The sequence below is a fragment of the Chionomys nivalis genome, chromosome 6 (assembly GCF_950005125.1).
Source record: "Chionomys nivalis chromosome 6, mChiNiv1.1, whole genome shotgun sequence".
In the NCBI taxonomy this organism is placed as follows: domain Eukaryota; kingdom Metazoa; phylum Chordata; class Mammalia; order Rodentia; family Cricetidae; genus Chionomys; species Chionomys nivalis.
The window spans coordinates 77,550,425-77,575,730 of NC_080091.1; the positions used below are offsets into that span (position 1 = coordinate 77,550,425).

General features: G+C 41.1%; 1 protein-coding gene across 1 annotated transcript; it reads left to right on the plus strand.

Annotated features, from left to right (window-relative positions):
* The first annotated feature begins 1,542 nt into the window (after positions 1-1,542).
* On the plus strand, positions 1,543-24,937 carry Srp72 (signal recognition particle 72). The gene is made up of 19 exons (XM_057772607.1): positions 1,543-1,680; positions 3,020-3,140; positions 5,357-5,480; positions 6,979-7,122; positions 7,203-7,314; positions 8,804-8,835; positions 10,093-10,217; positions 10,305-10,362; positions 12,181-12,312; positions 13,566-13,694; positions 14,836-14,908; positions 16,551-16,615; positions 18,551-18,646; positions 19,467-19,570; positions 19,670-19,747; positions 20,390-20,527; positions 21,860-21,897; positions 22,770-22,929; positions 23,767-24,937. The coding sequence occupies exons 1-19, from the start codon at positions 1,572-1,574 to the stop codon at positions 23,942-23,944; spliced, it is 2,016 nt and encodes a 671-aa protein (XP_057628590.1). The 5' UTR covers positions 1,543-1,571; the 3' UTR covers positions 23,945-24,937.
* Positions 24,938-25,306: the final 369 nt, after the last annotated feature.

The following is a 25,306-nucleotide window of genomic DNA, read 5'->3' on the forward strand; positions in this document are numbered from 1 at the left end:
GTACACTGGACATCTTGTTTTATCTCAGCAACAGTCAATTTCTAGGACAGGCATACACATGCCACTGAAATACTTAATAAATGAAAAAAAAATGCCAGTTCCCAAAGATGGAGACATACAACTAGTGCATGTCCAGCAGCTGTCCTCCAAAGATCCTTTTGACACTGTTTAGAGGTAAGGTGGAGCCTAGTCAGGGTGTCTTCTTAAGGGAGACATTTGGACTGGGGCTTTTCCAGCTTCTTGCTTCCCGGTAATCATTAAGTGAGCAGCTCTAGGCGAGTACCACAAGCTTCCCACCATGATACTCTTCCTCGCCAAGGTTCCAAAGCAACAAACCAACCAACCATGGGCTGAAATTTGTGAACTCATTATCCAAAATAACTTAGTACAGTGTGATGTATTACACTAAGCCCACAAAGTTGGCAGGCACCATATGACCACTGGCTAGACAGCCCTTGACTCAGACAACAAATAGGAAATAAATATTTGGCTTAAAAGCTGAGTAACAGCCAGGTGGTGGCGGCGTACTGGTAGCGTACACCTTTTAATTCCAGGCAAAGGCAGGCAGACATTCCTGAGTTCTATGCCAGTTTGGTCTACAAATCGAGCTTCAGGGCAGCCAGCAGAACTCTGGGGGTGGGGACTGCATAACAACCGCATTAGGAGAAACTGGGGTTGACTCTGGAGGAAGTGAAGGGAGGTTTGACAAGGGTCTCCCCGGTTACCATAAAAAGCAGTGACAGCAAAGTAAATAAGGTTTCTGGCCTCAGGATTATAAGAGTGAGATAGTACCTAAATACTAAAAGGATCAGTGCTCAGAGGTACAGTCTGGTACTGAGTGCGTAGCTGATGGTAAGAGCACTTAGCATGCATGGGCCTGCTCTCCAGCGCCACCCAAGGAAGTTGACCCCTTAGAACCAGAATGTAGAATGGCTATGTGAACTAACAGAAGTACTTGAAGGAAGTCCTCCAAGAAGTAGTTTACTGTGTGGCATCCACATAAGTCGTAGAATCCAGTTCAGAACTGGGCATTCTCGCCTGATTAGGCGTCAACCCTCTGCTCCTGAACTGGATCTCGAAGAGGTTAAACAGTGCCTTCGCATTTGCGTCCGCACCAGAGTCAGCCCCGGGTTCTAACCACCGTTCCAAGTCCTGAAATGGCAATTCTGAAACACCCACGAGAAGCTGTGCCTCTTTCACGCGCGCGACTCCCGAGGGTTTCTTAGTTACCGTCTTACGGGCTTTACTTCTCTCCCGAAGCCTGTCGCTCCGCCGCAGCCTGACCACCGTGACTGCGCGGCTTTGGGCGGACAACTTCGGTGAGCCCCTCTTGAGTCCTACGCATTCTTCTTCCAGCCGCCTTTCGTCTGGAGTAGGGGTGCTAATCACTAGGTAAACCACTTTCTTGCCGGGAGACCGGAAGAAGAGCGGTTTCCGACGCTAGCTCTGGGACCTATACGCTGGCGACTCTCAGTCGCCTAGCAACCAATAACTTCCTCCTCCGCCCCGCCAACTTCGAGATTCTCTTCCGGGGCAGAGGTCGCCCCGCTCCTACCCTCGTCTCCTCCAAGATGGCGAGCGGCGGCAGCGGCGGGGTGTCGGTTCCTGCGCTGTGGAGTGAGGTGAACCGTTATGGCCAGAACGGCGACTTCACGCGTGCCCTTAAGACCGTCAACAAGAGTAAGTGTCGGGGCGGCCCGGGCTGTCAGGACGCCGCCGTCCGTGTCCAGCGCGCGACGCCTCAGCACAGCGCCGTGGGGATCGCTGCGTCCTCCGGCGCTGCCCCAAGCCCGGGGGCGGGCGGCAGCCCCACGGCCACCGGCGGCCCGGGCTCGGTTGCTTAAGGCCACGTGGACTTCCTCCGTGCCGCGGGATCCGACGCCGAGGGGGAGGGGGGCCTTAAAGAGACCGCGGCGTCCCGAACCGCTTCCAAATTGATCTCGATTTCTTCTCCGCTGCCGGATTTTGCAGAGACGTCAAATTGACTCTTCTTCGTTATCTTGAGAGAACTGATCCGTACAGTCTCATGGAGGGAACCTGTTGACTGGGGCAAGGGTAGGGGCAGGAGAAGCAACCTTGCTGGATACGTAACAGCATGTTGCAGACAAGGGGTGGGGTGTGGATGTCAAGGCTCCATTTATTCGTTTGCACGTATATAGTCCCCCGTGGTGTTTAGCCAGAGTGTGTGAGTGTGTGTGTGTCTCCGCGTAAGTGCCCCAACATTTAAAATTACATAGGAAGAAAACTCGGATCTGTGTTTTCACCCCCCATAAGTGATCATTTCTAATTTTAATTGTCTTCAGTATGAGATTCCATAGGCTGTTATTCTTCACTACGTGCCTGTAATTTGGCCCTGCTAAATTCTGTAGAGTAGATGCGCGTGTGTGTTAGGCTTGGTAATGTAACTACCGAACGGTTTAGCTGCGCAAAACACTAGTTATGTAAAAGGTACAGCAGTAACCTACACTTTGCACCTTTGGGTTTTTGAGTTACTGTGAAAATAACGATGGTGGCCACAGTGCATTGAGGAAAATAGCGACTAATTTGAATCCTTGATTCTACTTGAATTAACAGTATCCCTTAACTGGGCCTCCGACCAATATTTAGCAGTGTAACCCTCTGCAGTAATACTTTAACCAGCCAGGACTGTCATTTTAGCAATATATATCACTTTCTAGAAATTCCTTTGACTCGTAAACTGGGAATTGAACTCCTGTAGTTGACCAGGAGCAAGGACAACCATGATCCTAGTCATTTTGACACTGACCATCTGTTAGCATTCAGCCTAGACCACCTGAGTTGTTTGTATATCTCTTTGATCTCCTTATGGGAAAAGGAAAATTTGAGTATTTGTAACATTTCCAGGAGATAAATGCCTACATTGTCCTTTGGTTTTGCAGTGCTGGAAATTGGACTTAGGGCCTCACATATGTTAGGCGAGCTATCTTCCCATTTTTATTTAGTAAAAAATTGGGTAAGAAATGGATTTAAAAATCACTTTCCTAAAATCGTTCTCTAGTATTGCAGGTCAACAAGGATGACGTAACCGCCCTGCACTGCAAAGTTGTTTGCCTTATCCAGAATGGAAGTTTCAAAGAAGCCTTGAATGTCATCAATACTCACACCAAAGTGTTAGCCAAGTAAGTGGTTCAGTTAGTTGTCCAGTTACTAGGAATGCTTTGATAGCATTGTTCGCTTCCACTAGTCACATACTTTTGACCTACTTGTCTTTCCCCTTTGTTTTGTTTTGTTTTGTTGTTTGCCTTTGGTCTTTCTGAAGTTGGAAGAAGCAGTAGTTACTTTTGTTTTGTTCTACTGTGCCATCAGAAGCATTTATTGGGGTTTTTTGTTTGTTTTCCCTGGTTTCATTGTTTTGTATTTGCATGTTTGTTTGTCCTGGGTCTAATCCTTGATAGCCCGGAATTTACTGTGTAGCCCAAGTAGGTCTCAAATTTTAAAATCCTGTTTCAGCCTCCGGAACAATGGGATGACAGGGAAGTACCACAGTCCCCAGCTTTGTTTCTTTTGAACTACTAGGAAGGGGCAAACGATAAAGGAATGCAGAATATAAATGTGAAAAGAGCCAGGTGTGTAATTTATGCTTTAATCCTGTTCTCAGGACGCTGAGGCCGAGTTCCTAGTTTGAGGCTCTGTTTCCAAAGATGGGGTTTGGTGAAGGCGTGAGTAATAGTTCATGGAGCAGAGAAAGGAGGAAGAAAGCAATCGTGAATCCATCAATAGATATGTATAAGGTCAGAGCATAGGCACATCTAAATTGATGGAAGGCTTTAAAGTGATGTGGCAGGCTTAGCCTGACCTTTGGCCATTCATTGTTTAAGCAAGACCTTTCAGTTGTTTAAGTTTTTGTTGGTTTTTTAATTTAATTTATCATTTCACAGAATGTGAACTTCCTGAATGGTTACTTTTTTACATTTGTTTTGATAGACTTTTTTCTGAGTGGGAGATTTTAGTTGAAACTTCAAAGTGAACTTTAGATATCATATTAATGGGTGAGTTTTATTGTTGTTTTTTTGTTTTTTGTTCTTTTTTGGTTTTTCAAGACAGGGTTTCTCTGTGGCTTTGGAGCCCGTCCTGGAACTACTCTGTAGACCAGGCTGGTCTCGAACTCACAGAGATCCACCTGCCTCTGCCTCCTGAGTGCTGGGATTAAAGGCGTGCGCCACCATCGCCCAGCCGGAACTAGCTCTTGTACACCAGGCTAGCCTCGAACTCCAGAGATCCGCCTGCCTCTGCCTCCCGAGTGCTGGGATTAAAGGCGTGCGCCATCACTGCCCGGCAATGGGTGAGTTTTAAATCTGGGTATTTAAATGCTGCTTGTTTGGTTTTATCTTTGCCGATTAATTATAAATACAGCATTTTACTTCTAATTGTTTTTTTCCTTTGCTAATTATTTGCTTCATGAACAAAAACAGAAGTATCATATAACTTATTAGGAAGATTTAAGAAACTTTTTTCTTTGGCATCTCATGTCTCCCAGACTGGTCTCGAGCTCTTGAAGTAGCTGAGGTAGAGCTTAGGTTTCTGATCTTTACCCGTACTTCCCAGGGCTGAGATAACAGATGTGTACCACATGCAGTCGTGGGGTGCTGGGCATAGAACCAGGACTTGGTGTGTCCTAGGCAAGCACTTTACCAGCTGTGTGCCAAGATGAACCATTTGAGTATTTGTATCTAAGGCAGTCGTGGTTTAGCTAGTCCACGATTGCCGTCTTTAATGCTTATTTCAAAATACCAGCAATCTTGTTAATATTCATGAAAAAGAAGAGTCGATGAGGAAATGAATGTAGTACTTTGTGCCTCTTTAAGAGTCTGTGTGAAGCCGGGCGATGGTGGCGCATGCCTTTAATCCCAGCACTCGGGAGGCAGAGGTAGGCGGATCTCTGTGAGTTCGAGACCAGCCTGGTCTACAGAGCTAGTTCTAGGACAGGCTCCAAAGCCACAGAGAAACCCTGTCTCGAAAAACCAAAAAAAAAAAAAAAAGTCTGTGTGATTTGGGAGGGAAGTCAGAAAGCTTTGTTTTGAGACTATTAAATAGATTAACATGAGTTAAGTGCTTAGAGCAGTGGCTCTCAACCTTCCTCATGCTGAGACCCTTTAATACAATCCCTCTGTTGTGCTGACCCCCAACCATAGAATTAATGCAATGCTACTTTGCAGCTACTGTTTATTGCTACTGTTATGAATTGTATTGTAATTATCTGTGTTTTCTGATTGTCTTTGGGGTTCATGACCCACAAATTGAGAACCACTGGCTTAGAGCAATCTGGTGTATATGGAGTGTTACATTATTATATAATAATCAGATGCTTTATTTATTTATTTTATTTTTTCTTCAGTAATTCTCTCTCCTTTGAGAAGGCATATTGCGAGTACAGGCTGAACAGAATTGAAAATGCCTTGAAGACAATAGAAAGTGCCAACCAGCAGACAGACAAACTAAAGGAGCTTTACGGACAAGTGGTAATTACTGCTTTAAATACTTGTTGACAGTCATCCCACGGAAGCATGCATGGCCTTAGCCCTAACATGGAGCAGGGTTGAAGAAATTCAGCCCATCTTGATCTCAACAGAATTAGCCACAGAAATACTCAGTTCTTGAGGTTTGGCTATATTCCCTGTTCTTGCTCTTTGCTAGAAGAATTGTATGTACAGTATTCTATAAGCTAAGATTTCTTCAAGGTCAGTGCATGAAATTGGAACTTCTGGTTAGAAAGGTAAAGAAAGGCCAGTGAGCTGTGTACATAGGTGAGACAATATTTCTAATATTAACTAGTATTCTAAGTTGAAAATAGGATGATTATGAAGGGTGGGAATTTGGGGGACTTTTTTTTGCAATATATATTTTATTTGTAAAACTATGCCGCATGAAAATATTCTGTTTTTGAAATTGTTAAAATTAGATTTATTTGTTGTATGTATGTGTGAGTATTCTGCTTCCATGTATAGTATGTGCACCACATGCTTGCTTTTGCCATAGAGGTCAGAAGACAGTGTCCCATGCCCAGGAACTGGAGTTACAGATGGTTGTGAACCACCATGTAGATAGTAGGAATTAAACCTGGGTCCTTTGCAAGAACAGGTACTCTTAACCACAGAGCTGTTTCTCCAGCCCCTGAAAATATTCTCAAAGGATTTCAGACAAAATTCAGCCTGATCTGAAAGTGCTGTTAACGATGAGAGGACAGAGGTGTAAACTGGATCATTATAGGTAGGTTCCAGGACTTGAAGGAACTAGTCTCTGGACACATAGAGCCTAATGGGTCTAGAGGAGCAGCTGTTACTGCCCTTCTCGTTTGTTGATTTTGTTTGAAGGAAGGCTCTTTCTTAGTATATAGCTATGGCTGGCCTGGAACTTGCTGTGTTGACTAGACTGGTCTTAAACTCACAGAGATCCTCCTGCTAGGATTAAAGGCATGTGCTGCCACGCCCAGCCCTGTTGCCGTCCTTTTAGAACAGCCTGACTAAAGCAAGAGTTGTGTTGTATATACTTGGTACTACTGTCATATTGTGTGACCCTTAATTTCTGAGAAACAGAAAGTAAAAGTTGTATATAGTGAACTTCTAGGACATTTTAAGGCTTTAGTTGGCATTTAATTTTTCTTCTATGTACTGGCACTTAGTAATCATTTTGTGTGGCCTTTTTTCTTCATTGTAATTCAGGTAGCCAAATTACATAGATTTTTGTAGATTGCATAGATCGTTATAGAAAGATAAAGAACTTGCTTTCTAAATGTAGGTATTATAATACCTACACTTGTATATTATAATAAAGATTCATCACAAGCAATTTTTCTTGAAAGTATTAGCACACAAAACTAGTTAAAAATATATACAAAAGATAAACCTTTCACTTGCTCCTATTGTGTTCCCATGTTCTTTCCTTACTGGTTCCAGAAAACGTTAGTGCCTCTGAAACCAAGACCCTTAGTCACCTCTGACTTCTTTGTTTTGACCTTAGCTCTACCGCTTGGAACGGTACGATGAGTGCTTGGCTGTGTACAGAGATCTTGTCCGGAACTCGCAGGACGATTATGACGAGGAACGGAAAACAAACCTGTCGGCAGTTGTTGCAGCGCAGAGCAACTGGGAGAAGGTGGTTCCAGTGAGTATGCTTCTGGTCCACGCAGCTATGGAACAGTATTCATGTACTTGCCGTTTGACTGACGTTTTTCTCTGTGACAGGAGAACTTGGGTCTCCAAGAAGGCACACATGAGCTCTGCTACAATGCTGCCTGTGCACTGATAGGGCAAGGCCAGCTGAACCAGGCCATGAAAATCCTACAGAAAGCTGAAGGTTGGGAGTTTTTAAAGCTTTCTGTAACTACAGTGTGGGATACATAACTTTAGATAATCTCTAAAAATCGCATTTAATATTTGTGAAATTCTGAAGTGGAAGTTACTGGGGCAGTGAGATTTTCAGAGGTTTGTCTAGCCATCTCTCATTGGCCATCTTTCTAGTTCTGTTGAAGAATTAAAGTTGTTTCTGAAGTTTGATTTTGAAGAATAGGTGTTTGAGGGGTTAATGTGAGGACTAAATGTAAATTAATTGACTCACAACAAAACAGTATTATAATAAAATGATTCCTGAACCAGTGAAGGGCCAGTGAAACAGCTCAGCGAGCTAGGGCGCTGGCCTCTAACCCTGATGACCTGATAGCCACATGGTGGGAGAGGATTGACTACCACAGGTCGTCCTCTGACCGCCACATGACATGATACACAAACACATGCTCATGTGAGCACACACATACAGAATAAATTTTATAAATGTAAGTTTAAAATTTTTTTAAAAAGTCATTCCATAGATATTAGTTATTATTTCTACTCAATACATATTACTCCTGTGTACATGTGCACATATGAACTGTACCACTCAAGGACATTTCAGCTCATTTAATATTTTTCTACATATATTTTATACTTTGAAGCCTTTAATTTAAAAACAGGGTGGTAGGGGTACAGTTAGCATTCTACAGGGTTTTGGGTTCAGTCTCCAGCTCCAAAATAGAAAAGAAAACAGGGAAGAAAGAGAGGAATGAGAGAGGAGAGAGAGAAGGCTTGGGTGATTTAAATTTAAATTTAGCAGATTTAAAATTTGGCTCAAAACCATCTATAGCTTAAGTGTAGGAGATCTGTTACCCTCTTATGCCCTTCACAGGCTTCAGGCACACACATGATGCGCTGCCTTATCCAGGAATTCTATTTCTAGAATTAAATGTGTGTGTGTGTGTGTGTGTGTGTATTTTGCATAAAGGTAAACTGAAGGGATGTTTAGGAGAACAAATTTATAAGTAGCATGAGTTTCTGTGTTGTTAAAGATAGGTCATGGGAGCTGGGGGGTGTTACGTAGTCAGTAAAGTGCTTGCCTTGCAGTGAATGAACTCGTTCCTAGTCCAGTCCTCCCATAAAAAAGCTGTGGTAGGGCTGGAGAGATGACTTAGCATTTAAAAACACTGGCTGCTCTTCCAGAGGACCCCCGTTTGATTTAGCACCCACATGGTAGCTCATAACCATATGTTATTCCCATTCTAGGGAACCAGATTCCTTCCTCTAGCCTTCATGGCCACCAGGCACACACATGATGCACATACTACATGCTAGCAAAACCTACATCTAAAATTAACAATTGCAAACAAGCAAAAACCCTGGGCCTAAGGATGTATCTCAGTTGGTAGACTGCTTGAAAATTGCTCGGAAATTAGGTTTGCCCTTTGAACTGTGAAAAGAATAGGAAGTGCCCAGCGATGCTAATTTTAAAGCCATCTACCATTTTTCTCCTTTAGATCTTTGTCGTCGTTCATTTTCAGAAGATTCTGTAAGTATTCAATAAAACCAGATTTTATGTTTTAACTAGTAGTAGTGGGGGGTTTCATTATTGTGTTTTAACTTTGTGGGAAAGATGACAGCATATATTTGGTTCTTATCTAATCAGATAGTAGTTTTCTCAGGAACTCGCCTTCAGCAAATCGGGGCATTCTGTGTGATTTGTATTGAGACAAGCATCTTTTTGCACTTGTTCTTCTTTTACTTTAATTCATAGTTTTAACATTTCTCTATCAAACACAAATGAAATCATGCATTTGGGAACAGCATCTCATACCCACCCAGCCAGTATACTTTCACCAGCTTAGTGCTAGGTTGGTAAAATAGAGTACTGGGTGCTGGGGAGATGGCTTACTCTTTGAAGTGCTAGCTGTGGATGCTGATAATGAGTTTTATTTGCTGGGTTCGTGGGCATGATGCATACACCTTGCACTGTAATCCCAACCCTCTAGAGGTGCAGCCTACCCTGATGAACAGGTTCTGAGCAAGTGAGAGACCCCGTATCAAATAAGAAAGTAGATGGGATGAGAAGATGGTACATGTACATACATGAATATGTATACTCGTGGATAAAGAATATAGCCGCCTAGCTTTGTATATTTATTCGTTATGAATGTGCACCAGCCAGTTTTTCTGGAAGGATTGGAGAATAATCCTTCAGCATATAAATTAGCTTAATCTGGGGCATCAATTAAGAAAGCCATCTACATCTATTTTTTTTTTTTTAGGTATTGGGGATCGAACCAAGGGCCCTCATGAATGCTAGGAAGCATTCTACCATATGTCCAGCAAATCCAGGAGAGAGCTTTGAATTCCCTGGATATAGAGTTACAGGCAGTTGTGAGCTGCCAGATTTGCATGCTGGGAAGTGAACTCAGGTCCCAGTGTTAAAAGCAGTATGTGCTCTTAACACTGAGCTATCCAGTCCTGAGAAGCATGTTTAAATGTAGTTTTGCAAGAAAGCAGTTTTTAAGAATTTGGGGAGAAGTCATGAAAAGCACATGTTACTTTTTTATAATACATTTAGTAATTAATACCTTAAATTCCTGCATCTGTGACCATACTCGTTCAAGACCTCCTTTCCATTTTTCTTCAACAGTTTTCTGAAATTCAATTCTGAAATCAAAGCTGATTCTCAGGGAAGATTCCTGAAGTTACATAACTTCATAAAGATTGTGTATATTTCATATGTCTGCAATACTTGATAAAAAAAAAATGTAGCTGTTTCTTTTTATTTATTTCTGCTTAGGATGGGGCTGAGGAAGACCCACAGGCAGAGCTGGCCATCATTCATGGTCAGATGGCGTATATCCTGCAGCTGCAGGGTCGCACCGAGGAGGCGCTGCAGCTCTACAATCAGATAATAAAACTGAAGTGAGTTGTTCAAATGAAGCATTCCCGGGGGTGAGGCTTTTGTTGTAGTTGACAGTGTGTCTGATGCTAACTGTTGCTTGTTCACAGGCCAACAGATGTGGCTCTACTTGCCGTAATCGCAAATAACATCATTACCATTAATAAGGTATGAACTCTGGATTTTCTACATGTGTTTTATGCTGAGAACATATTATCCCAGCTTTTTTCTGGGATGTTTTCTTTTTTCCATTACAGAAAGAAATTCAGGTGTAACAAACTCATAATGGAGAGTATTCTCAACTCATAGTATTGGTGTTTTTGCCATGTTTATTCAAGTAGTAAAACTTTTTTAGTTGTAGGCCTTAGATTTAATAAAATATTTACTGTCTACTTTATGCTAACAATGAAGAATATCTTTGTGTTAGAAATATAAGTAGTTTGGACCTTTAAGTACATGGGTGTTTTATATTCCTTTTCTGAATCTGAATTGGGGGGGTGCAGTTATGGGGAACAAGATATGGGTAGGTGGTTTGTCCTACCCACCTACCCTCTGTAAAACATTACAGGAGTGGCTATAGGTATTTCTAACTTAAGAGTGCTATGCTAATCAAATTAATTACTATGTGGAACATTGTTTAAATGGAAAAACAATTCAAGTTGAGATTTGAAATCAACTGTTTGATTTATCGTGCTGTTCCTTGTCTTTAATGGTAGGAGACTGAAAGAAGCTGTTTATATGAGGGAGTTTCCAGGACAGCGAGGGCTGTCACACAGAGAAACCTTTACTTGAAAAACCAAATAAATAAAAATAAAAGTTTCAAATTGGCATACATAAAGAATTGAATTATAAAAAATAGTAATAATACCTAATTCAAAAGCATGGGTATTGGGAGTAGTGGCTCATACCTATAACCCCAGCACTTGGGAGGTAGAGTTAGGTAGGGAGGTCAAGAATTCAAGGCCAGCTATAGCCACCTACGACTATCTCAAAGCAATAAAAATAAGAATGTGCTTGCAAGCAAAAGAAACTGTCTTCAGAGTGCTTTATGGCTTAGTTGTATTACCTTCTTAAGAAATGCACAATGTTCGATAATTTTGTTTTCTACCCCTCTCACCCTCATTATGAAGAGCTGGGGCCTGAATTCAGAGCCTCGGTGCTAAGTACATGGTTGCCCTGTAAGAAGCTTCAGAAATTGATTCTTCATGTGGCTGCCTAGTTGAACTTAGGAAAGGGAATTAGTGACTGTACTACATTTGTGTTGTCTGCTGCTACAAGTGGAGTCTGTTTCAGAAACTTAGGGATTTTCTTAGCCACAATTCAAGCAGGATTGTCACCTTCTTCTCATCTAAATTCTAAACGGCATGGTTAATAGACACTGCAGCTATCTGTCTTTGTGGTCATTTTGATTTTTTGAGACAGGGTTTCTCTGTGTAACTGCCCTGACTGTCCTGGATCTCACTCTGTAGACCAGGTTGGCTTTGAACTCACAGAGATCTGCCTGCCTCTGTCTCCCGAGTGCTGGGATTAAAGGCGTGCGCCACCACTGCCCAGTGTCTTTGTAGTCTTAAGTGACTAGGGTTTGTGTTGTCCATATTATTACTTACAGAGCACAAAACAGACAGGCATGGTGGTTCACTCCTGACATCGTAGCACTTGAGAAGCCAAAGCAGGGAACTGCTATGGATTCCAGGCTACCCTAGGCTGTAGAGTGAGACCTGTCTGAAAACCAAACACTAAAAACGAAAAGTTTCAAAACCAGCATCCAACATTGGGAAGATGAAACAAAAGCTTGTTCTCCTGTAAAGAATGTCATGGCAGCATGTCCATAGCTGTAAGTAGACGAGGGATATGTGTTTACATAAACAAAAACCAAGCTTTTTTATTGTGTTTATGTGAAATAAATAAATGGAAAAGGAAGGCGTTTGAGAGTCACAAAAACCAAAGTGAAAGTTCTGCTAATGGTGGGCAACTTTTCTTTGTCAGGACCAAAATGTCTTTGACTCCAAGAAGAAAGTAAAATTAACCAATGCAGAAGGAGTAGAGTTCAAGCTCTCCAAGAGACAGCTGCAAGCCATAGAGTTTAACAAAGCTTTGCTGGCTATGTATACAAACCAGGTAAGTAATAAGTCTGTTGCCTGGCTGACCTTGTACTACGTGGGCTTATGAGGCACAACATACGTATAAGTTTAGTAATTTTGCTAAACAAGTAATTGACCCACTTCTCTAAGCATATGGACTTAATAACTTTAGAGAAAGTTAGCAGCTTTGTGGGAGGGCGTGTTCTCTTTCCTGTTTAACTGCTGGTGATTGATCATAGACTTGCATATACTACTGAGCTACATGCCCAGCCCTTTTGTTACTTTCATTGCTAATCTTTCTGAATTAAAACAGAATCATTAAAGACATCAGTCAGATCTAAGATCCAACTTCCATTTTACTGTACATAGCACAAATTAGAAATGTTAAGGGTTACAATTTTTTTTTAAAAAATAATTATTTTTTATTTATTATTATTTTATGTGTCTTGTCTGCATGGCTGTCTGAGCACCACGAGTTTGCCTGTTATTAGATTCCCCTAGAACTGGAGTTACAGTCATGAGCTACCTTGTGGTTTCTGGGAATCGAATCCAGATCCTCTGGAAGAACAGCCAGTGCTCTTAACTGTTAAGTCATCTCTCCAGCCCCCAAGGGATTCAGTTCTTTATCTGTATTCCTAATTAAATTCTGAATTCATACATAGAGCACAAGATTTTAGTCCAAAAACATGAGAAGTAGTAATGTTTTTATTATTTAGAGCTAAGTCAAGTTTCTTGATGTTTCAGCAAGAAATATATTTCCGTGGCTTTTCTGTTCATTGTGTTGCTTTTAGGAAGAAATTCTAAATTTCATTTACCTGGAACTTGGGTTTTAGACGATCATTTAATCCAGTGGTTTTTAACCTTCCTAGTGCTGTGACATTTAATACAGTTCTCGTGTTGTGGTGACCCCCCCACACAATAAAATTATTTTTGCTGCTACTTCATAACTGTAATCTTACTACTGTTATAAACCATAATACAAATATCTGTGTTTTCTGATAGTCTTAGGCCACCTCCATGGAATGAATATTTGACACCCCCAAAGGGGTCATGACCCACAGGTTGAGAACCACTGATTTAGAATTTGCTTGTTGCTTACTGCTTTTAGGACTCTCTTAAACTCAGTAACTATAAGTTTTGTCCTTATCATAAACCACAAAATGGATGCTATAAACTGATGTGTTTAACCCTACATATTTTAATTCAAGCTGATTACTCCATCCCTTTCTTTTGGATTATTTAATATTTAATTTTATTAATACACTTATTAATAAGGGGTGCATCTTTTAGGCAGAACAGTGCCGAAAAATATCTGCCAGCTTGCAGTCCCAGAGTCCTGAGCGTCTCTTGCCTGTGTTAATCCAAGCTGCCCAGCTCTGCCGTGAAAAGCAACACACAAAAGCAATAGAGCTGCTTCAGGTAAAGACATCGAGCTTGAATGCTTAGTGAGGCATCAGGTAGTTAAAGCTATTTCGTTACACTACAGTGTGCAAGCCTGTGCATTACACTGTAACAGCCTACGAACCAAGTTCCAGTGTGGCTTTTGTTGACTTTTAAGTTACAGATTTTTTTATATGTTGTAATGTAAATATTTGTGTAAATCCCAAAGAATGCTTTTTCATTTGGCAGTGTATACAGCATGAGTTAGAGGGTTGACCTTATTGAGGTTTAGACTTATAATCCCACACCGTGCTTGACCCCCATTTCAGTGGTGTGTGCCTCATTGGGTCCTACTCCATAGTTCCAGTTAGGGAGATACTGACTTGGTTTTTAGCATTCTGAAACAACTGGCATATTATGTAAATGTTATATATTATATGAGTTTCATGAGTGTAATAGTTGAGAAGATGGACAGGATAAAATTAGGACCATTCTGAGAGAAAATCGCCTTGCAGAGACCCCCAGTGAGGAGGGAGTAGTTGAATGTGTCTCTTTAAAACAAGCAAGTCTGTGTAGCAGGGATCGTAACATCACCGTACCTACTTAGAGAGCTTGCTATAAAGCATGGGTGTTGAATATAGTTTCTCCTAAGGTAAGATTTTGACCTGAACCAGGTTGGTGGCACACTCTACATTAGTCCCAGTACCTGGGAGGCAGAGGCAGGCAGATCTCTGAGTTCAAGGCCAGCCTGGTCTACAGATTAAGTTCTATGCAGAAATCCTGTCTTTAAAATAAATAAATAAAGTTCAGAAACCAGAAGTTTAGTACTCTAAGCTGAACTTTGAAATTTTACATACTGATAAGTAATTATAATCTTACAGTTGTATAAGTTAAGCATGTATTTTTTTTTAAATTGTTTTTATTGAGTTATACGTTTTTCTCCACTCCTCTCCCTTCCCTTCCTTTCTCTCCTTTTACCCTCTCTCATGACCCCCACGCTCCCAATTTACTCAGATCTTGTCTTTTTCTCATTCCTATGTAGATCCATGTATGTTCTTCTTGGGGTCCTCTTTGTTGTCTAGGTTCTCTAGGGTTGTGGACTGTGGGCTGGTTTTTCTTCACTTTTTGTCTAAGCCACTTTTAAGCATGTATTTTTAACCCACAACTAAAAATATTTTAGGAATTTTCTGATCAACATCCAGAAAATGCAGCCGAAATCAAGCTTACCATGGCACAATTGAAGATTTCTCAAGGTATTAATGTTTGACTTTTAAGTTCTTTGTTCACTGGTATGCTCTTTCAAACATACTAGACTGCGTGATGTCCAACAGATTGAGTAGTGAGGAAATCGGCCTCTTGGGTTTTTGGGTTTTCCCTGTGCTGTTAGGATGATTCTCAAGCCTTAAAGGTCCCTGCAAGCCTGAGGCTCCTGTTGCAGACCGCTGCACTACATCCCCTGGGCTGCCCCATTCAGAGAGCCTGACTCTGAGAGTGTGGAGTGAGAAAGGAGCTCCTTCGCTTTGGACTTTGCAGTATTTTCCTAGCTTGTTCCCTTTTTTTGTTTACTTTGCTAAGCACAGAAACTTATCTCATATATTTGCTACCCAATAGAAGACTGTGGTTTGTTTGTTCTTAATTAAGCTTGGTTATCTAGAATTGAGTTGTCCAGTGACCTAGCTGCTCTCTTCATGTAGCTATTTGAATTTTAAACTAAGAAGAACAGAATGGCCTGTTTCAGAAATGTGAGTTTTAATATTAGCCAGATAAAACGAAAGGACCATGTGGGCAGCGCAGGTGCATGGACCTTGACATTACAGAAGTCGACATCAGACAGCTCAGGTTCTCAGTAGCAGATTGTCCAGAAAATTTTAGCTAGCCACAGTGGCTGAGATGAAAATTTCATGGGTTGGGAGAAAACAGTTGGCATTTAGGAGAAAGTGTAAAAAGGAAAAATGAAAAAAGAATGTTCCTTAGTGAGGCAGTAGTTGAAACAAGATTGAGGATTGTTGGGACTGGAGAGATGGCTCAGTGGTTAAGAGCATTGCCTGCTCTTCCAAAGGTCCTGAGTTCAATTCCCAGCAACCACATGGTGGCTTACAACTATCTGTAATGAGATCTGGTGCCCTCTTCTGGCCTGCAGACATACAGACAGAATATTGTATACATAATAAATAAGTAAATATTTTAAAAAAAAGATTGAGGATTGTTTGGGAACTAAAGATGAAATTTTGGGTTATTGAGATTTGCAGTGATTGTAAAATCAGAATTTTAATACCACCAGTTTTTCATTACTCTCTAGTCTGTAGTAACATATTTTAAGACCCTTTGGGAAGTTCCCGCCCCCCCTTCAGTTCCAGTCTAAAGAGAAGAAAAGGAGTTACAAGACTTGGATAAAAGCTCCATAGGAAGCCGTGGTTCCAGGCTGGGAGACAGTGAGGGCCTGCTGTGCCGCATGCGGAGCTGAGTGTGAGCCTCCAGCCCTGCGTGCCCCGAGACTCCATCCCCTGAGAGACAGGCAGATTCCAGCAGTTGCTCACTAGCAGCGTTGTCAAACTACAAACTTGCGATGCGGTAGGAGACCCTGTCTCTGTCTCTTCAGTAGGAGACCTGTCTCCACAGTAGCTCCAAGGAAGACAGCCGACATCTATTTTTCATGTTTCTGTACATAATCGCATCGCCATACACTCAATACAGTTGCCAAAGCTTGGCAAGTCAGTTTCCTTACTTAAGAACTGAGCAATGGGTACACCGTCCAAAGTCCCCCGTGGTTATGTAGTCAGAGATACTGCAAAATGCATTTTCCCAAGGAAAAATGGTAGAAAGTAAATTTTCTGGTATTTTTTCCCCCACTATGCTTTATTCACTGTGGTACTGGTTTTGTGTCCATCTCCTCAGGCAACATCTCCAAAGCTTGTCTCATCCTGAGAAGCATAGAGGAGTTAAAGCATAAGCCAGGCATGGTAAGTTCCCAAGTGGCTCCCAGAAGACCATGAGAGGGCTACTGTCTCCATGTCTGTGCTGTGTTCTTTCATTTCTTCTTCATGTATGGGTAAGGCAGGACTAGCATTTAGAATGACTCCAGTTCCTCATCTGGATCACAGTTCATTCTGTGCTCTGGTAGACAGCTGTACTAAGTCTTGTTTAAGCCCCACATTACCCATAAAGGGTAGCTTCAACCTCAGACCTGTATATGGAATTTTTTTTCTTCTTCCTGGATTATCATGTCATTGTAATTTTTTTATTGTTTTTGTTGTTTGTTTTTGTTAAAACAGCTTAAAAATAGTGGTCAGTGGGGGCTGGAGAGATGGCTCAGTGGTTAAGAGCATTGCGTGCTCTTCCAAAGGACACGAGTTCGATTCCCAGCAACCATATGGTGGCTCACAACCATCTGTAATGGGGTCTGGTGTCCTCTTCTAGCCTGCAGACGTATATGCAAACAGAATATTGTATCCATAATAAATAAATTTAAAAAAAAATAGTGGTCAGTAAATTTAGATTTTAGTTCTTTGTTCAAATACTGCAGGTTTATACCAGGAGTGGAGGCAGAATCTCTTTCAGTTTGAGGCCGGCCAAGACTACAGAAGTGACCCTGTCTCAAAGAGCTAAGTTTATATAGCTCACAGTATTGCGGGTTTATCTAGGTGCAGAAGTGTCTTTTTCGTAATCCAGTTTTGATTGGGTGGTGATAGACCTGCGTCTATTGAACTAAGAACTGTTTTCTTCACAATTCTGGCTCTCGCACAGCTTGGCCACAGCACAAGTAATTGTGCACCGTCTTCACGGTGCTTTCTTTTCATCCATATTTTAAGGCCTGTGCTACAGTTTTTTTCTATTAGAATTATACCATTATATGACTGAAAAATCCGGCCTTTTGCTATAAGGAAAATTTCTTCTGAGCTGTAGGACTTTTTGCCAGAGAGGCTGTGCAAGTATTCTCTTGTTATACTCTGAACAACTGTGGGATCTCACTGGTGCTGGTGACTTGACCTAGTCAGAGTTTCCTCTCGCTGTGGTAAAATACTGACCAAAACCACTTTGGGTAGGAAAAGAGTTCATTCATTTGCCTTACAGGTTACAGTAAACCAAAGTAGTAATCAAGGGAAGCCTGGAGGCAGGAACTGAAGCAGAGGCCATGGGACACCATGTACTGGTGTACTCTAGGCTCACATTTTTTTATATTGTCTGTGACCATTTGCCCAGTGATGACCCCACTCACAGTGGACTAGGCCTGCCCAAACCAATCATCAGTTAAGAAAATGCCACACAAGCATGGCCATAGGCCAGTCTGATGCAGTCAGTGCCTCAGTTGAGGTTCCTGCTTCCCGGGTGTGTCATGCTGATGTTCAAGACCGGCCAGCACACTTGTGTTATCTCTGTCGACCAGTGTGGTCAGACTGTGTCAGTTTACCAAAGTGTCTTTAAAGTGCAGGTGTTTTGTTTCCTGTCCTTTACTGTTCCTATAAGTGCACAGCACTTACCCGTGCACAGGTAGTGTGGGTTTCTGCTCCCCACACACTCACTGGGTAAGCTTTTACAGCTTAGGGGATGTGTGTCTTACTCCAGTTCAGCCATGCTGGAAGCTCCCTAATCACACACTTGAATGTCCAGCAAGATGGTTTGTATATCAAAATGCTTATTTTTCATGTTCAGATCTTACAAAACTTGACACTACTTTAAAAGAAGTCCAATTTATAGATAAATGCCTTCATATTTGGAAAAGACCTTATTTTTCTAAGTATTTCTAGGCATTATATTCTCTAAAAAGAATAACATTTATGGTGAATTAGGTACTGGCATAGATCCCATCAATTTTTCTTTAGCATTTTTAATTTTTAAAAACTATGTTCTGAGAGTGAATGGAGCATTTTGTTCATAACTTCTCCTTTGCTGGACAGGTGTCTGCCTTAGTGACCATGTACAGCCACGAGGAAGATATCGATAGTGCTATTGAGGTCTTCACACAAGCTATCCAGTGGTATCAAAGCCATCAGGTAAGGGAACGGGGTGAAGTATTATAAAGGCGTATTTTTTCCATAAATAAAGTATTCTCCTGAACTAAGATTTTGAGAACCCAAGTATTCTGAGTCACTCTTTTAAAAATGGAAAGCTGCTAGACTCATTAATTTTTGTAAAGTGTGCCAGGTTCAAATAAAATTGTTAGACATAAGGGAACAGCTGCAAAATGAAGCAAAACAGCGCATTCGTATTTTTAGACACTCTTTGCTGTGAAGGTCCACGTGTACACACACTCAAAAAGTCAAGCGGGGATGGCTGGTTATTAGAACAGCAGTGTCTGGAATTAGTATGTATCATGTCTCATCTGATAGAGGCATCTTCATTATTTCCAGTGTCAATCTCTGCATGGGTAGTATCAGCTTTCTGCCATGCATGCATCCATACACATTACCAAACACACACATTGCATTTTCGTGGTTATCGACTATCAGCATCAATTTTGGAAAGTACTGTGTTGAATTAGTGTTTGAGAATGTGCCATATCTTTTATGGTTTGATTTTGAGAGTACATTGTTTTGTTTGGTTGGGGTTTTTTTGCTAGTGGTAGAGATGAACCACACCCTAGGCATCCTCGGCAGGTGCACTCACACAGACCTCCATTCCCAGCAGGTGACCGAGATAGAAATGGACTGTGTTCTAGTTCATAAATTGATGATTACTTGTTCATACTTAGTAAAACTAAGATGAAGAATTTAATGAGCAGGTCCATTTTAAAGGACTGATAAATAGAATTTCACTGACTGGCTAGATATTTAACTCAAGACTTTATTTTATTTTATTTTGTTGAACCTGTAGCCCAAATCCCCTGCTCATTTGTCCTTGATAAGAGAAGCTGCAAACTTCAAGCTCAAGTATGGACGGAAGAAGGAGGCAGTTAGTGACCTAGAACAGCTGTGGAAGTAAGCCCTGAAAAGTGGTTTGTTCATATGAAGGGTATTGCTTTGTTTATGTTAGTGTCAGTTTTATAAACTGTTTATTAACTTTATTTCTTCTTTTAGGCAAAATTCAAAAGATATTCACACCCTAGCCCAGCTTATTTCTGCTTACTCGCTTGTGGATCCTGAGAAGGCAAAGGCGTATCCTCTGTGCACAGCTCTCCACGGAGCGCCGGAGCTCTGCTAGTGCTTGTGTTTGGAATTTGAGATTTCAGCTCACAGACTTGATTCTGCCTAGACAAAGCAAAAGTTAGGACTATAGATCTATCAGTTGGATTGAAAAATAGTAATGAAGTGGGAAGGGGGGTCACATGCCCATCACAAACAATGCTGATAGGATGATTTGGAGACCAGGCATAGTGGTGTGTGCCTGCAGTCCTAGCATTTGGAAGACAGGAGCATGAGAATCGGTCGTCCTTAGCCATATGGCGAGTTCAAGACTAATCCAAGTTCAAAAACAATTTCCATATGCTGATTGACGTAGCATTGTCCCCAGAACTGAGCTGCATATCAGATGCTCAGAAGCTGCTAGGCATAGCCTCTGCTCTGAGACAGCCTATGCATTTGGAAGTTTGGGAATCCTTGAACTCCAGCACTACTGAGTTACTGTTCCTTTTGGAATATAGACTGGATTTGATGTGATTTGGTTTTCTGTGGAAGATTTAAGAATATGTTTTGCTTTTGATAAGGGCCATCAGGAAAAGACAGTATTTTTCTGTTGGCAAAGATGTCCTGACAGACAAATTGTGTGTGTTGTGTTCCTGAACCCCTCTCCTCCTCCAGCCTTAGTAAACACTTGCCCTCGTCGGATAGTATGTCACTAAAAGTGGATGTCGACGCTCTTGAAAATTCTCCTGGTGCTACGTACATTCGGAAGAAGGGTGGAAAGGTTACTGGAGATAATCAGCCGAAGGAACAAGGGTAATGTTTTTAATTCAAAATATTTTTCAAACATTTTCTAAGGGGGCTGGAGAGATGGCTCAGCGGTTAAGAGCATTGCCTGCTCTTCCAAAGGTCCTGAGTTCAATTCCCAGCAACCACATGGTGGCTCACAACCATCTGTAATGAGGTCTGGTGCCCTCTACTGGCATGCAGGCATATACGCAGACAGAATATTGTATACATAATAAATAAATAAATATAAAAAAATAGGAAAGATATTTTTTAAAAAAAAATTTCTAAGACTTACATAATTTAAAATTATGTAAGAGAACTTTGATGGTTTGGGATATGGCTCAGTTGGTAGTGCCTGCCTAGCCAGGAGGCTCTGGTTCATCCATCCCTAACATCACATAAACTGGAATAGTGACACACAAGTCATCTTTAGCCTCAGCCAGTTCCTCTATCTGGAGCTAAATGAGACCCTGTTTGAAGACAAAAACAGAAATTTCATTAGGAATAAAAACTTGAACCTTCTGTGCATGCATGTATTTGAGTACACCTTTCATATGTGGACCTTTCCACAGCCCCTCCTGGAGCTTACCTGTTCAGCTCATCTCTTCACCATAGCTTGGTTGGCTGGCTGGCCCTGGAGCTCCTCTTGCCTCCTCTTTTTGGGGAGACTCAGGTACCTCACTGCGTTGCCCTGACTGGCCTGGAATTCATTATGTAGACCACACTGACCTTGAACTCACAGAGATTCACCTACCTCCTGAGTACTGGGATTAAAGATGGGTGTCATCGTGCCCCAGCAATGAAATATTTTTTTATTGTTTTAAGATTTTATTTTTGGTTCAGAATGAACAGAACATGGAAGATACTAAATGTTTCTTTTATAATTTTTTGTTTTGTTTTTTCGGTATGTTCCTTGGTGTTTTGCCTGTATGTATATTCCTGTGAGGGTATCAGATCTCCTGGAGCTGGAGTTGTGAACTGCAGTGTGGGTGCTGGGAATTGAAAATGGGTCCTTTGGAAGAGCAGCCAGTGTTCTTAACCTCTGAGCCATCTCTCCTCCAGCCCCTATTTTCATCTTTTTAAAAAACCTTTTAAAAGATGCCTCAAATGCTACAGTATTTCTGATTCCATTGCTTCAGCTGACTTCAAATTTCAAGCTTTTGGGGACAAAATAAATTTAGTCTAAGTCTTTTTTTTTGTTTGTTTGTTTATTTTGCTTTGGATTATATTTTTGTATACTCTAAACAATTTTTGTATATTGATACAAATTTGAAATTTTGTTAAAACATACTATACATGCACACATGTAATGAATCATGTTCTATCACAATGATGTAATGAATCTCAATTTCTTTTTAGACAGGGAGATCTGAAAAAGAAGAAGAAAAAAAAGAAAGGTAAGATTTTAAGGAAAAAATAGGCCGGATGGTGGTGGCACACGCCTTTAATCCCAGCACTTGGGAGGCAGAGGCAGGCAAATATCTGTGAGTTCAAGGACAGCCTGGTTTACAAGAGCTAATTCCAGAATAGCTAGGACTGTTACACAGAGAAACCTTGTCTTGAAAAAAAATACACTCCGATTTCTGTATTATTGTTTGAGATCGATTTTTAAACCTTAGTTAAATGAATTATTAAAGGTCCATATATTTTTCAAGTTCTAAATGTATAGTTATTGCTATTATAGTTGAGTTTACAGAAATTTTACAAACTAATGTTTGCATTAGTCCATTATCTTCAGAAGTCTCACTTATTCTTCATTTCTTGTCCCAGTACTTGGGTATCAGCTTACTCTTACCTGATATGTAGACATACTTTCAATAGCACAATTGTGATCTTCCTATATTAGTGCCCCATTCTTTCTTTAAAATGTATCATTTTATGAGATAAAAATTATAAATTTTTGTAAAGTTATATCTGGAGAAATTTTTCCCTTACACATGGTGGCTCAAGCCTTTAATTCTAGCACTAGGGGAGGCAGAGATACAGGGATATTTGTGAGTTCTAGGCCAGCCAGGGCTACATAGTGAGACACTGTTTCAAGAGAAATTTTCTTGACATCTGAACATGGTGCATGCCTATAATCCCAGCACTCCAGAGGGAGAGGTGGGAGGATCTCAGGTACAAGGCCAGCCCGGCTACATAGTAAAATCAAAAACCGACAGGCTTTCTCATACTGATTTCAGTTGTGTTTATCCCAAGTCATGAACATGTTGTTTGAACAAGCTTGAAATTATTCTAGGAATATTTCTCATTTAACAATCATTTCTAGGAAAGCTGCCCAAGAATTATGACCCAAAAGTCACCCCAGATCCAGAAAGATGGCTACCCATGCGAGAACGGTCTTACTACCGAGGAAGAAAGAAGGGTAAAAAGAAGGACCAGATTGGAAAAGGAACACAGGGAGCGACTGCAGGGACCTCCTCTGAACTGTGAGTTGTGGCTGCGGAACAGAAGTCCCCCGAGTGTAGTTCATCTGACTCAAGTATTAGGAAGACTTTTGTTTATACGCTGTATGAGAAACAGTCCTACAGCCTTGATAAATATTTGCAATATATATGAAAGGAAGAAAATACAGTGTTTGATTTTATTACAGATACAAAAATTATGTGATTTTATTGTTAAAAACTATTCTAGGAGCTGTGAGAATGGCCCAGTAATGGAGCCCTTGCCTAGCATATGTAAGGCCCTGGGTCTAAGCCCTAGTATTACAAACCACAGACCAGCCTAGCAATCACATTTAGTTTTGAAACTAAAGATAATGAATCATTTAATTGTGTGATAGAGGGGTGATACCTAGAAAGAAGAATTTAAAATGTGAATTTTTTCTACATAGAATTATAAGTCATTTAAAGTTGATTTTTTTAAAACTTACTAAATTTGTCATGTAGCACTTATTACATTTTCTTTAGTTTTAGGTGGTTTAAAAATATTCAAAAGAAATAGACAGAGGTAGGGTGCACCCATAAAGTGTGTGGGAATTGGGGCTGGAGAGATGGCTCAGTGGTTAAGAGCACTGTCTGCTTTTCCAAAGGACCCAGGTTCAACTCCCAGCACCCACATGGCAGCTCACAAACTGTCTGTAACTCCAGTTCCAGGGGACCTGACACCCATGGCAAAATATCAATGCACATAAAATTAAGTAATTATTTAAAAAAAATAGTTTTAGGGAAGTATTAGGTGTGGAAAGCGAAATCCATGCACGTATATGCTTATACCTTGTCCTATATTTCTAAATGACTAAAAACCTTTCTGGTTGGTGATTTCAGAGATGCCAGTAAAACTGTGAGCAGCCCACCCACCTCCCCAAGACCTGGCAGTGCAGCAACAATATCTTCCTCTACAAGTAACATCGTGCCCCCAAGACACCAGAAGCCTGCAGGGGCCCCAGCAACGAAAAAGAAACAGCAACAGAAGAAGAAGAAAGGAGGCAAAAGTGGCTGGTGAAGACGATGTACTTGTCGCAGGCTGTTCTTAATCCATTGCCAGTGACATTAGGAACATAATAAAGGTAACACAGCAAGACGCCCAGAGCTCCCTCCTCCATCCCGAGTCCTAAAATGATTTCTTATACTTCAAGTGGGAAGACGTCCTCCTCAAACTGTCTAATCAGATTTGGCCTACTTGTACCAAATAGCTTTACAGAAGACTGAAGACTGAGCATGAGGCACGCTATCTAAGGGTTCCCAGGATTGAAATGGAAACTAGTGTGAAGATACGCGTTCCTATTCAAGTCTCAGCTTAAATTATGTCTTAGGAGGCTAAAGGTGGAATCTTCTGAGCATTCCAAGTATTTGTTTAGAGTTATCATGTGATGAAAAGGGATCTTAGTGAATGAGTGGCCAGAAAGACTCAGTGTCTAAAATAATTTTCACCATAAATCCTCTGTCCTGCGACACTGGAATTGGAGCTCACGTGTGTGTATGTGTACACATCTGACTGGCTCCTTTGTACCCTTGTCATTTTCATCCTCAGATTATGTTAACATGCTGATTTAGTTCCACTGAAGACCTCAAGAAGATATATCAATGTTACAAGTAGTTGTCACTTAGACCCAGCGTTCTGAGGGCAAATGGGTTTGGGCTTCTTAATCAGAACATAAACTTTGACTTCTTTATTTTAAGAGGAAACAGGGGGTATTGAAATTCACCAGAGCTTTTGGCCCAGCTAGTACTCAGATGGCGCCCCTTTCTTTATGGGACATGGCCTTTCATTACCTTCTTCAAAGTAATGTGGTTTGCAGTTGCTTTGTGGTGTAAATGTTGCTCTTGTCTTTCATGGCTAGCAGGCCGCTTTCCTGCTCAAACAGTTGTGAGGCACACCTAGGTGTCTCCATGTTCAGTACTCGTTTATACCACCACGCTATCATTCATTTTACACTTCTGTTTCCTTGTGATCACATTACTCTGTCCTTGTTAATAAAAGTGCTGCTGTGTTTGAGCATTATCTCTGACACGTCTTCAGTGAGTTCTTACAAGGCTTTCCTGCCCTATGGGATTACAGATGGGGGCAGCTGAGAACGATTTACACAGCTCTCCAGAGAACAGTCTTGGTGAGACTGAGTACCTCTTACAGGAATGAGTGTCATTTAGGGTTCCATTACATCTCTATGGCCAAAGGTAATTTTCTTAAGTTTACCCACAGAATCTTCATGAGATTACTGCACTTTGAGAATTTTGGTCCAAGACACCATGGTGAGATACATACATACATACTCTAGTAGCAGCGATTTGTATTGTCATTGCTAAGCCACAGAAAACCTCAAATACGTTATTTAAGTCTAAACTTCATCTGTATTAACACTCTGGT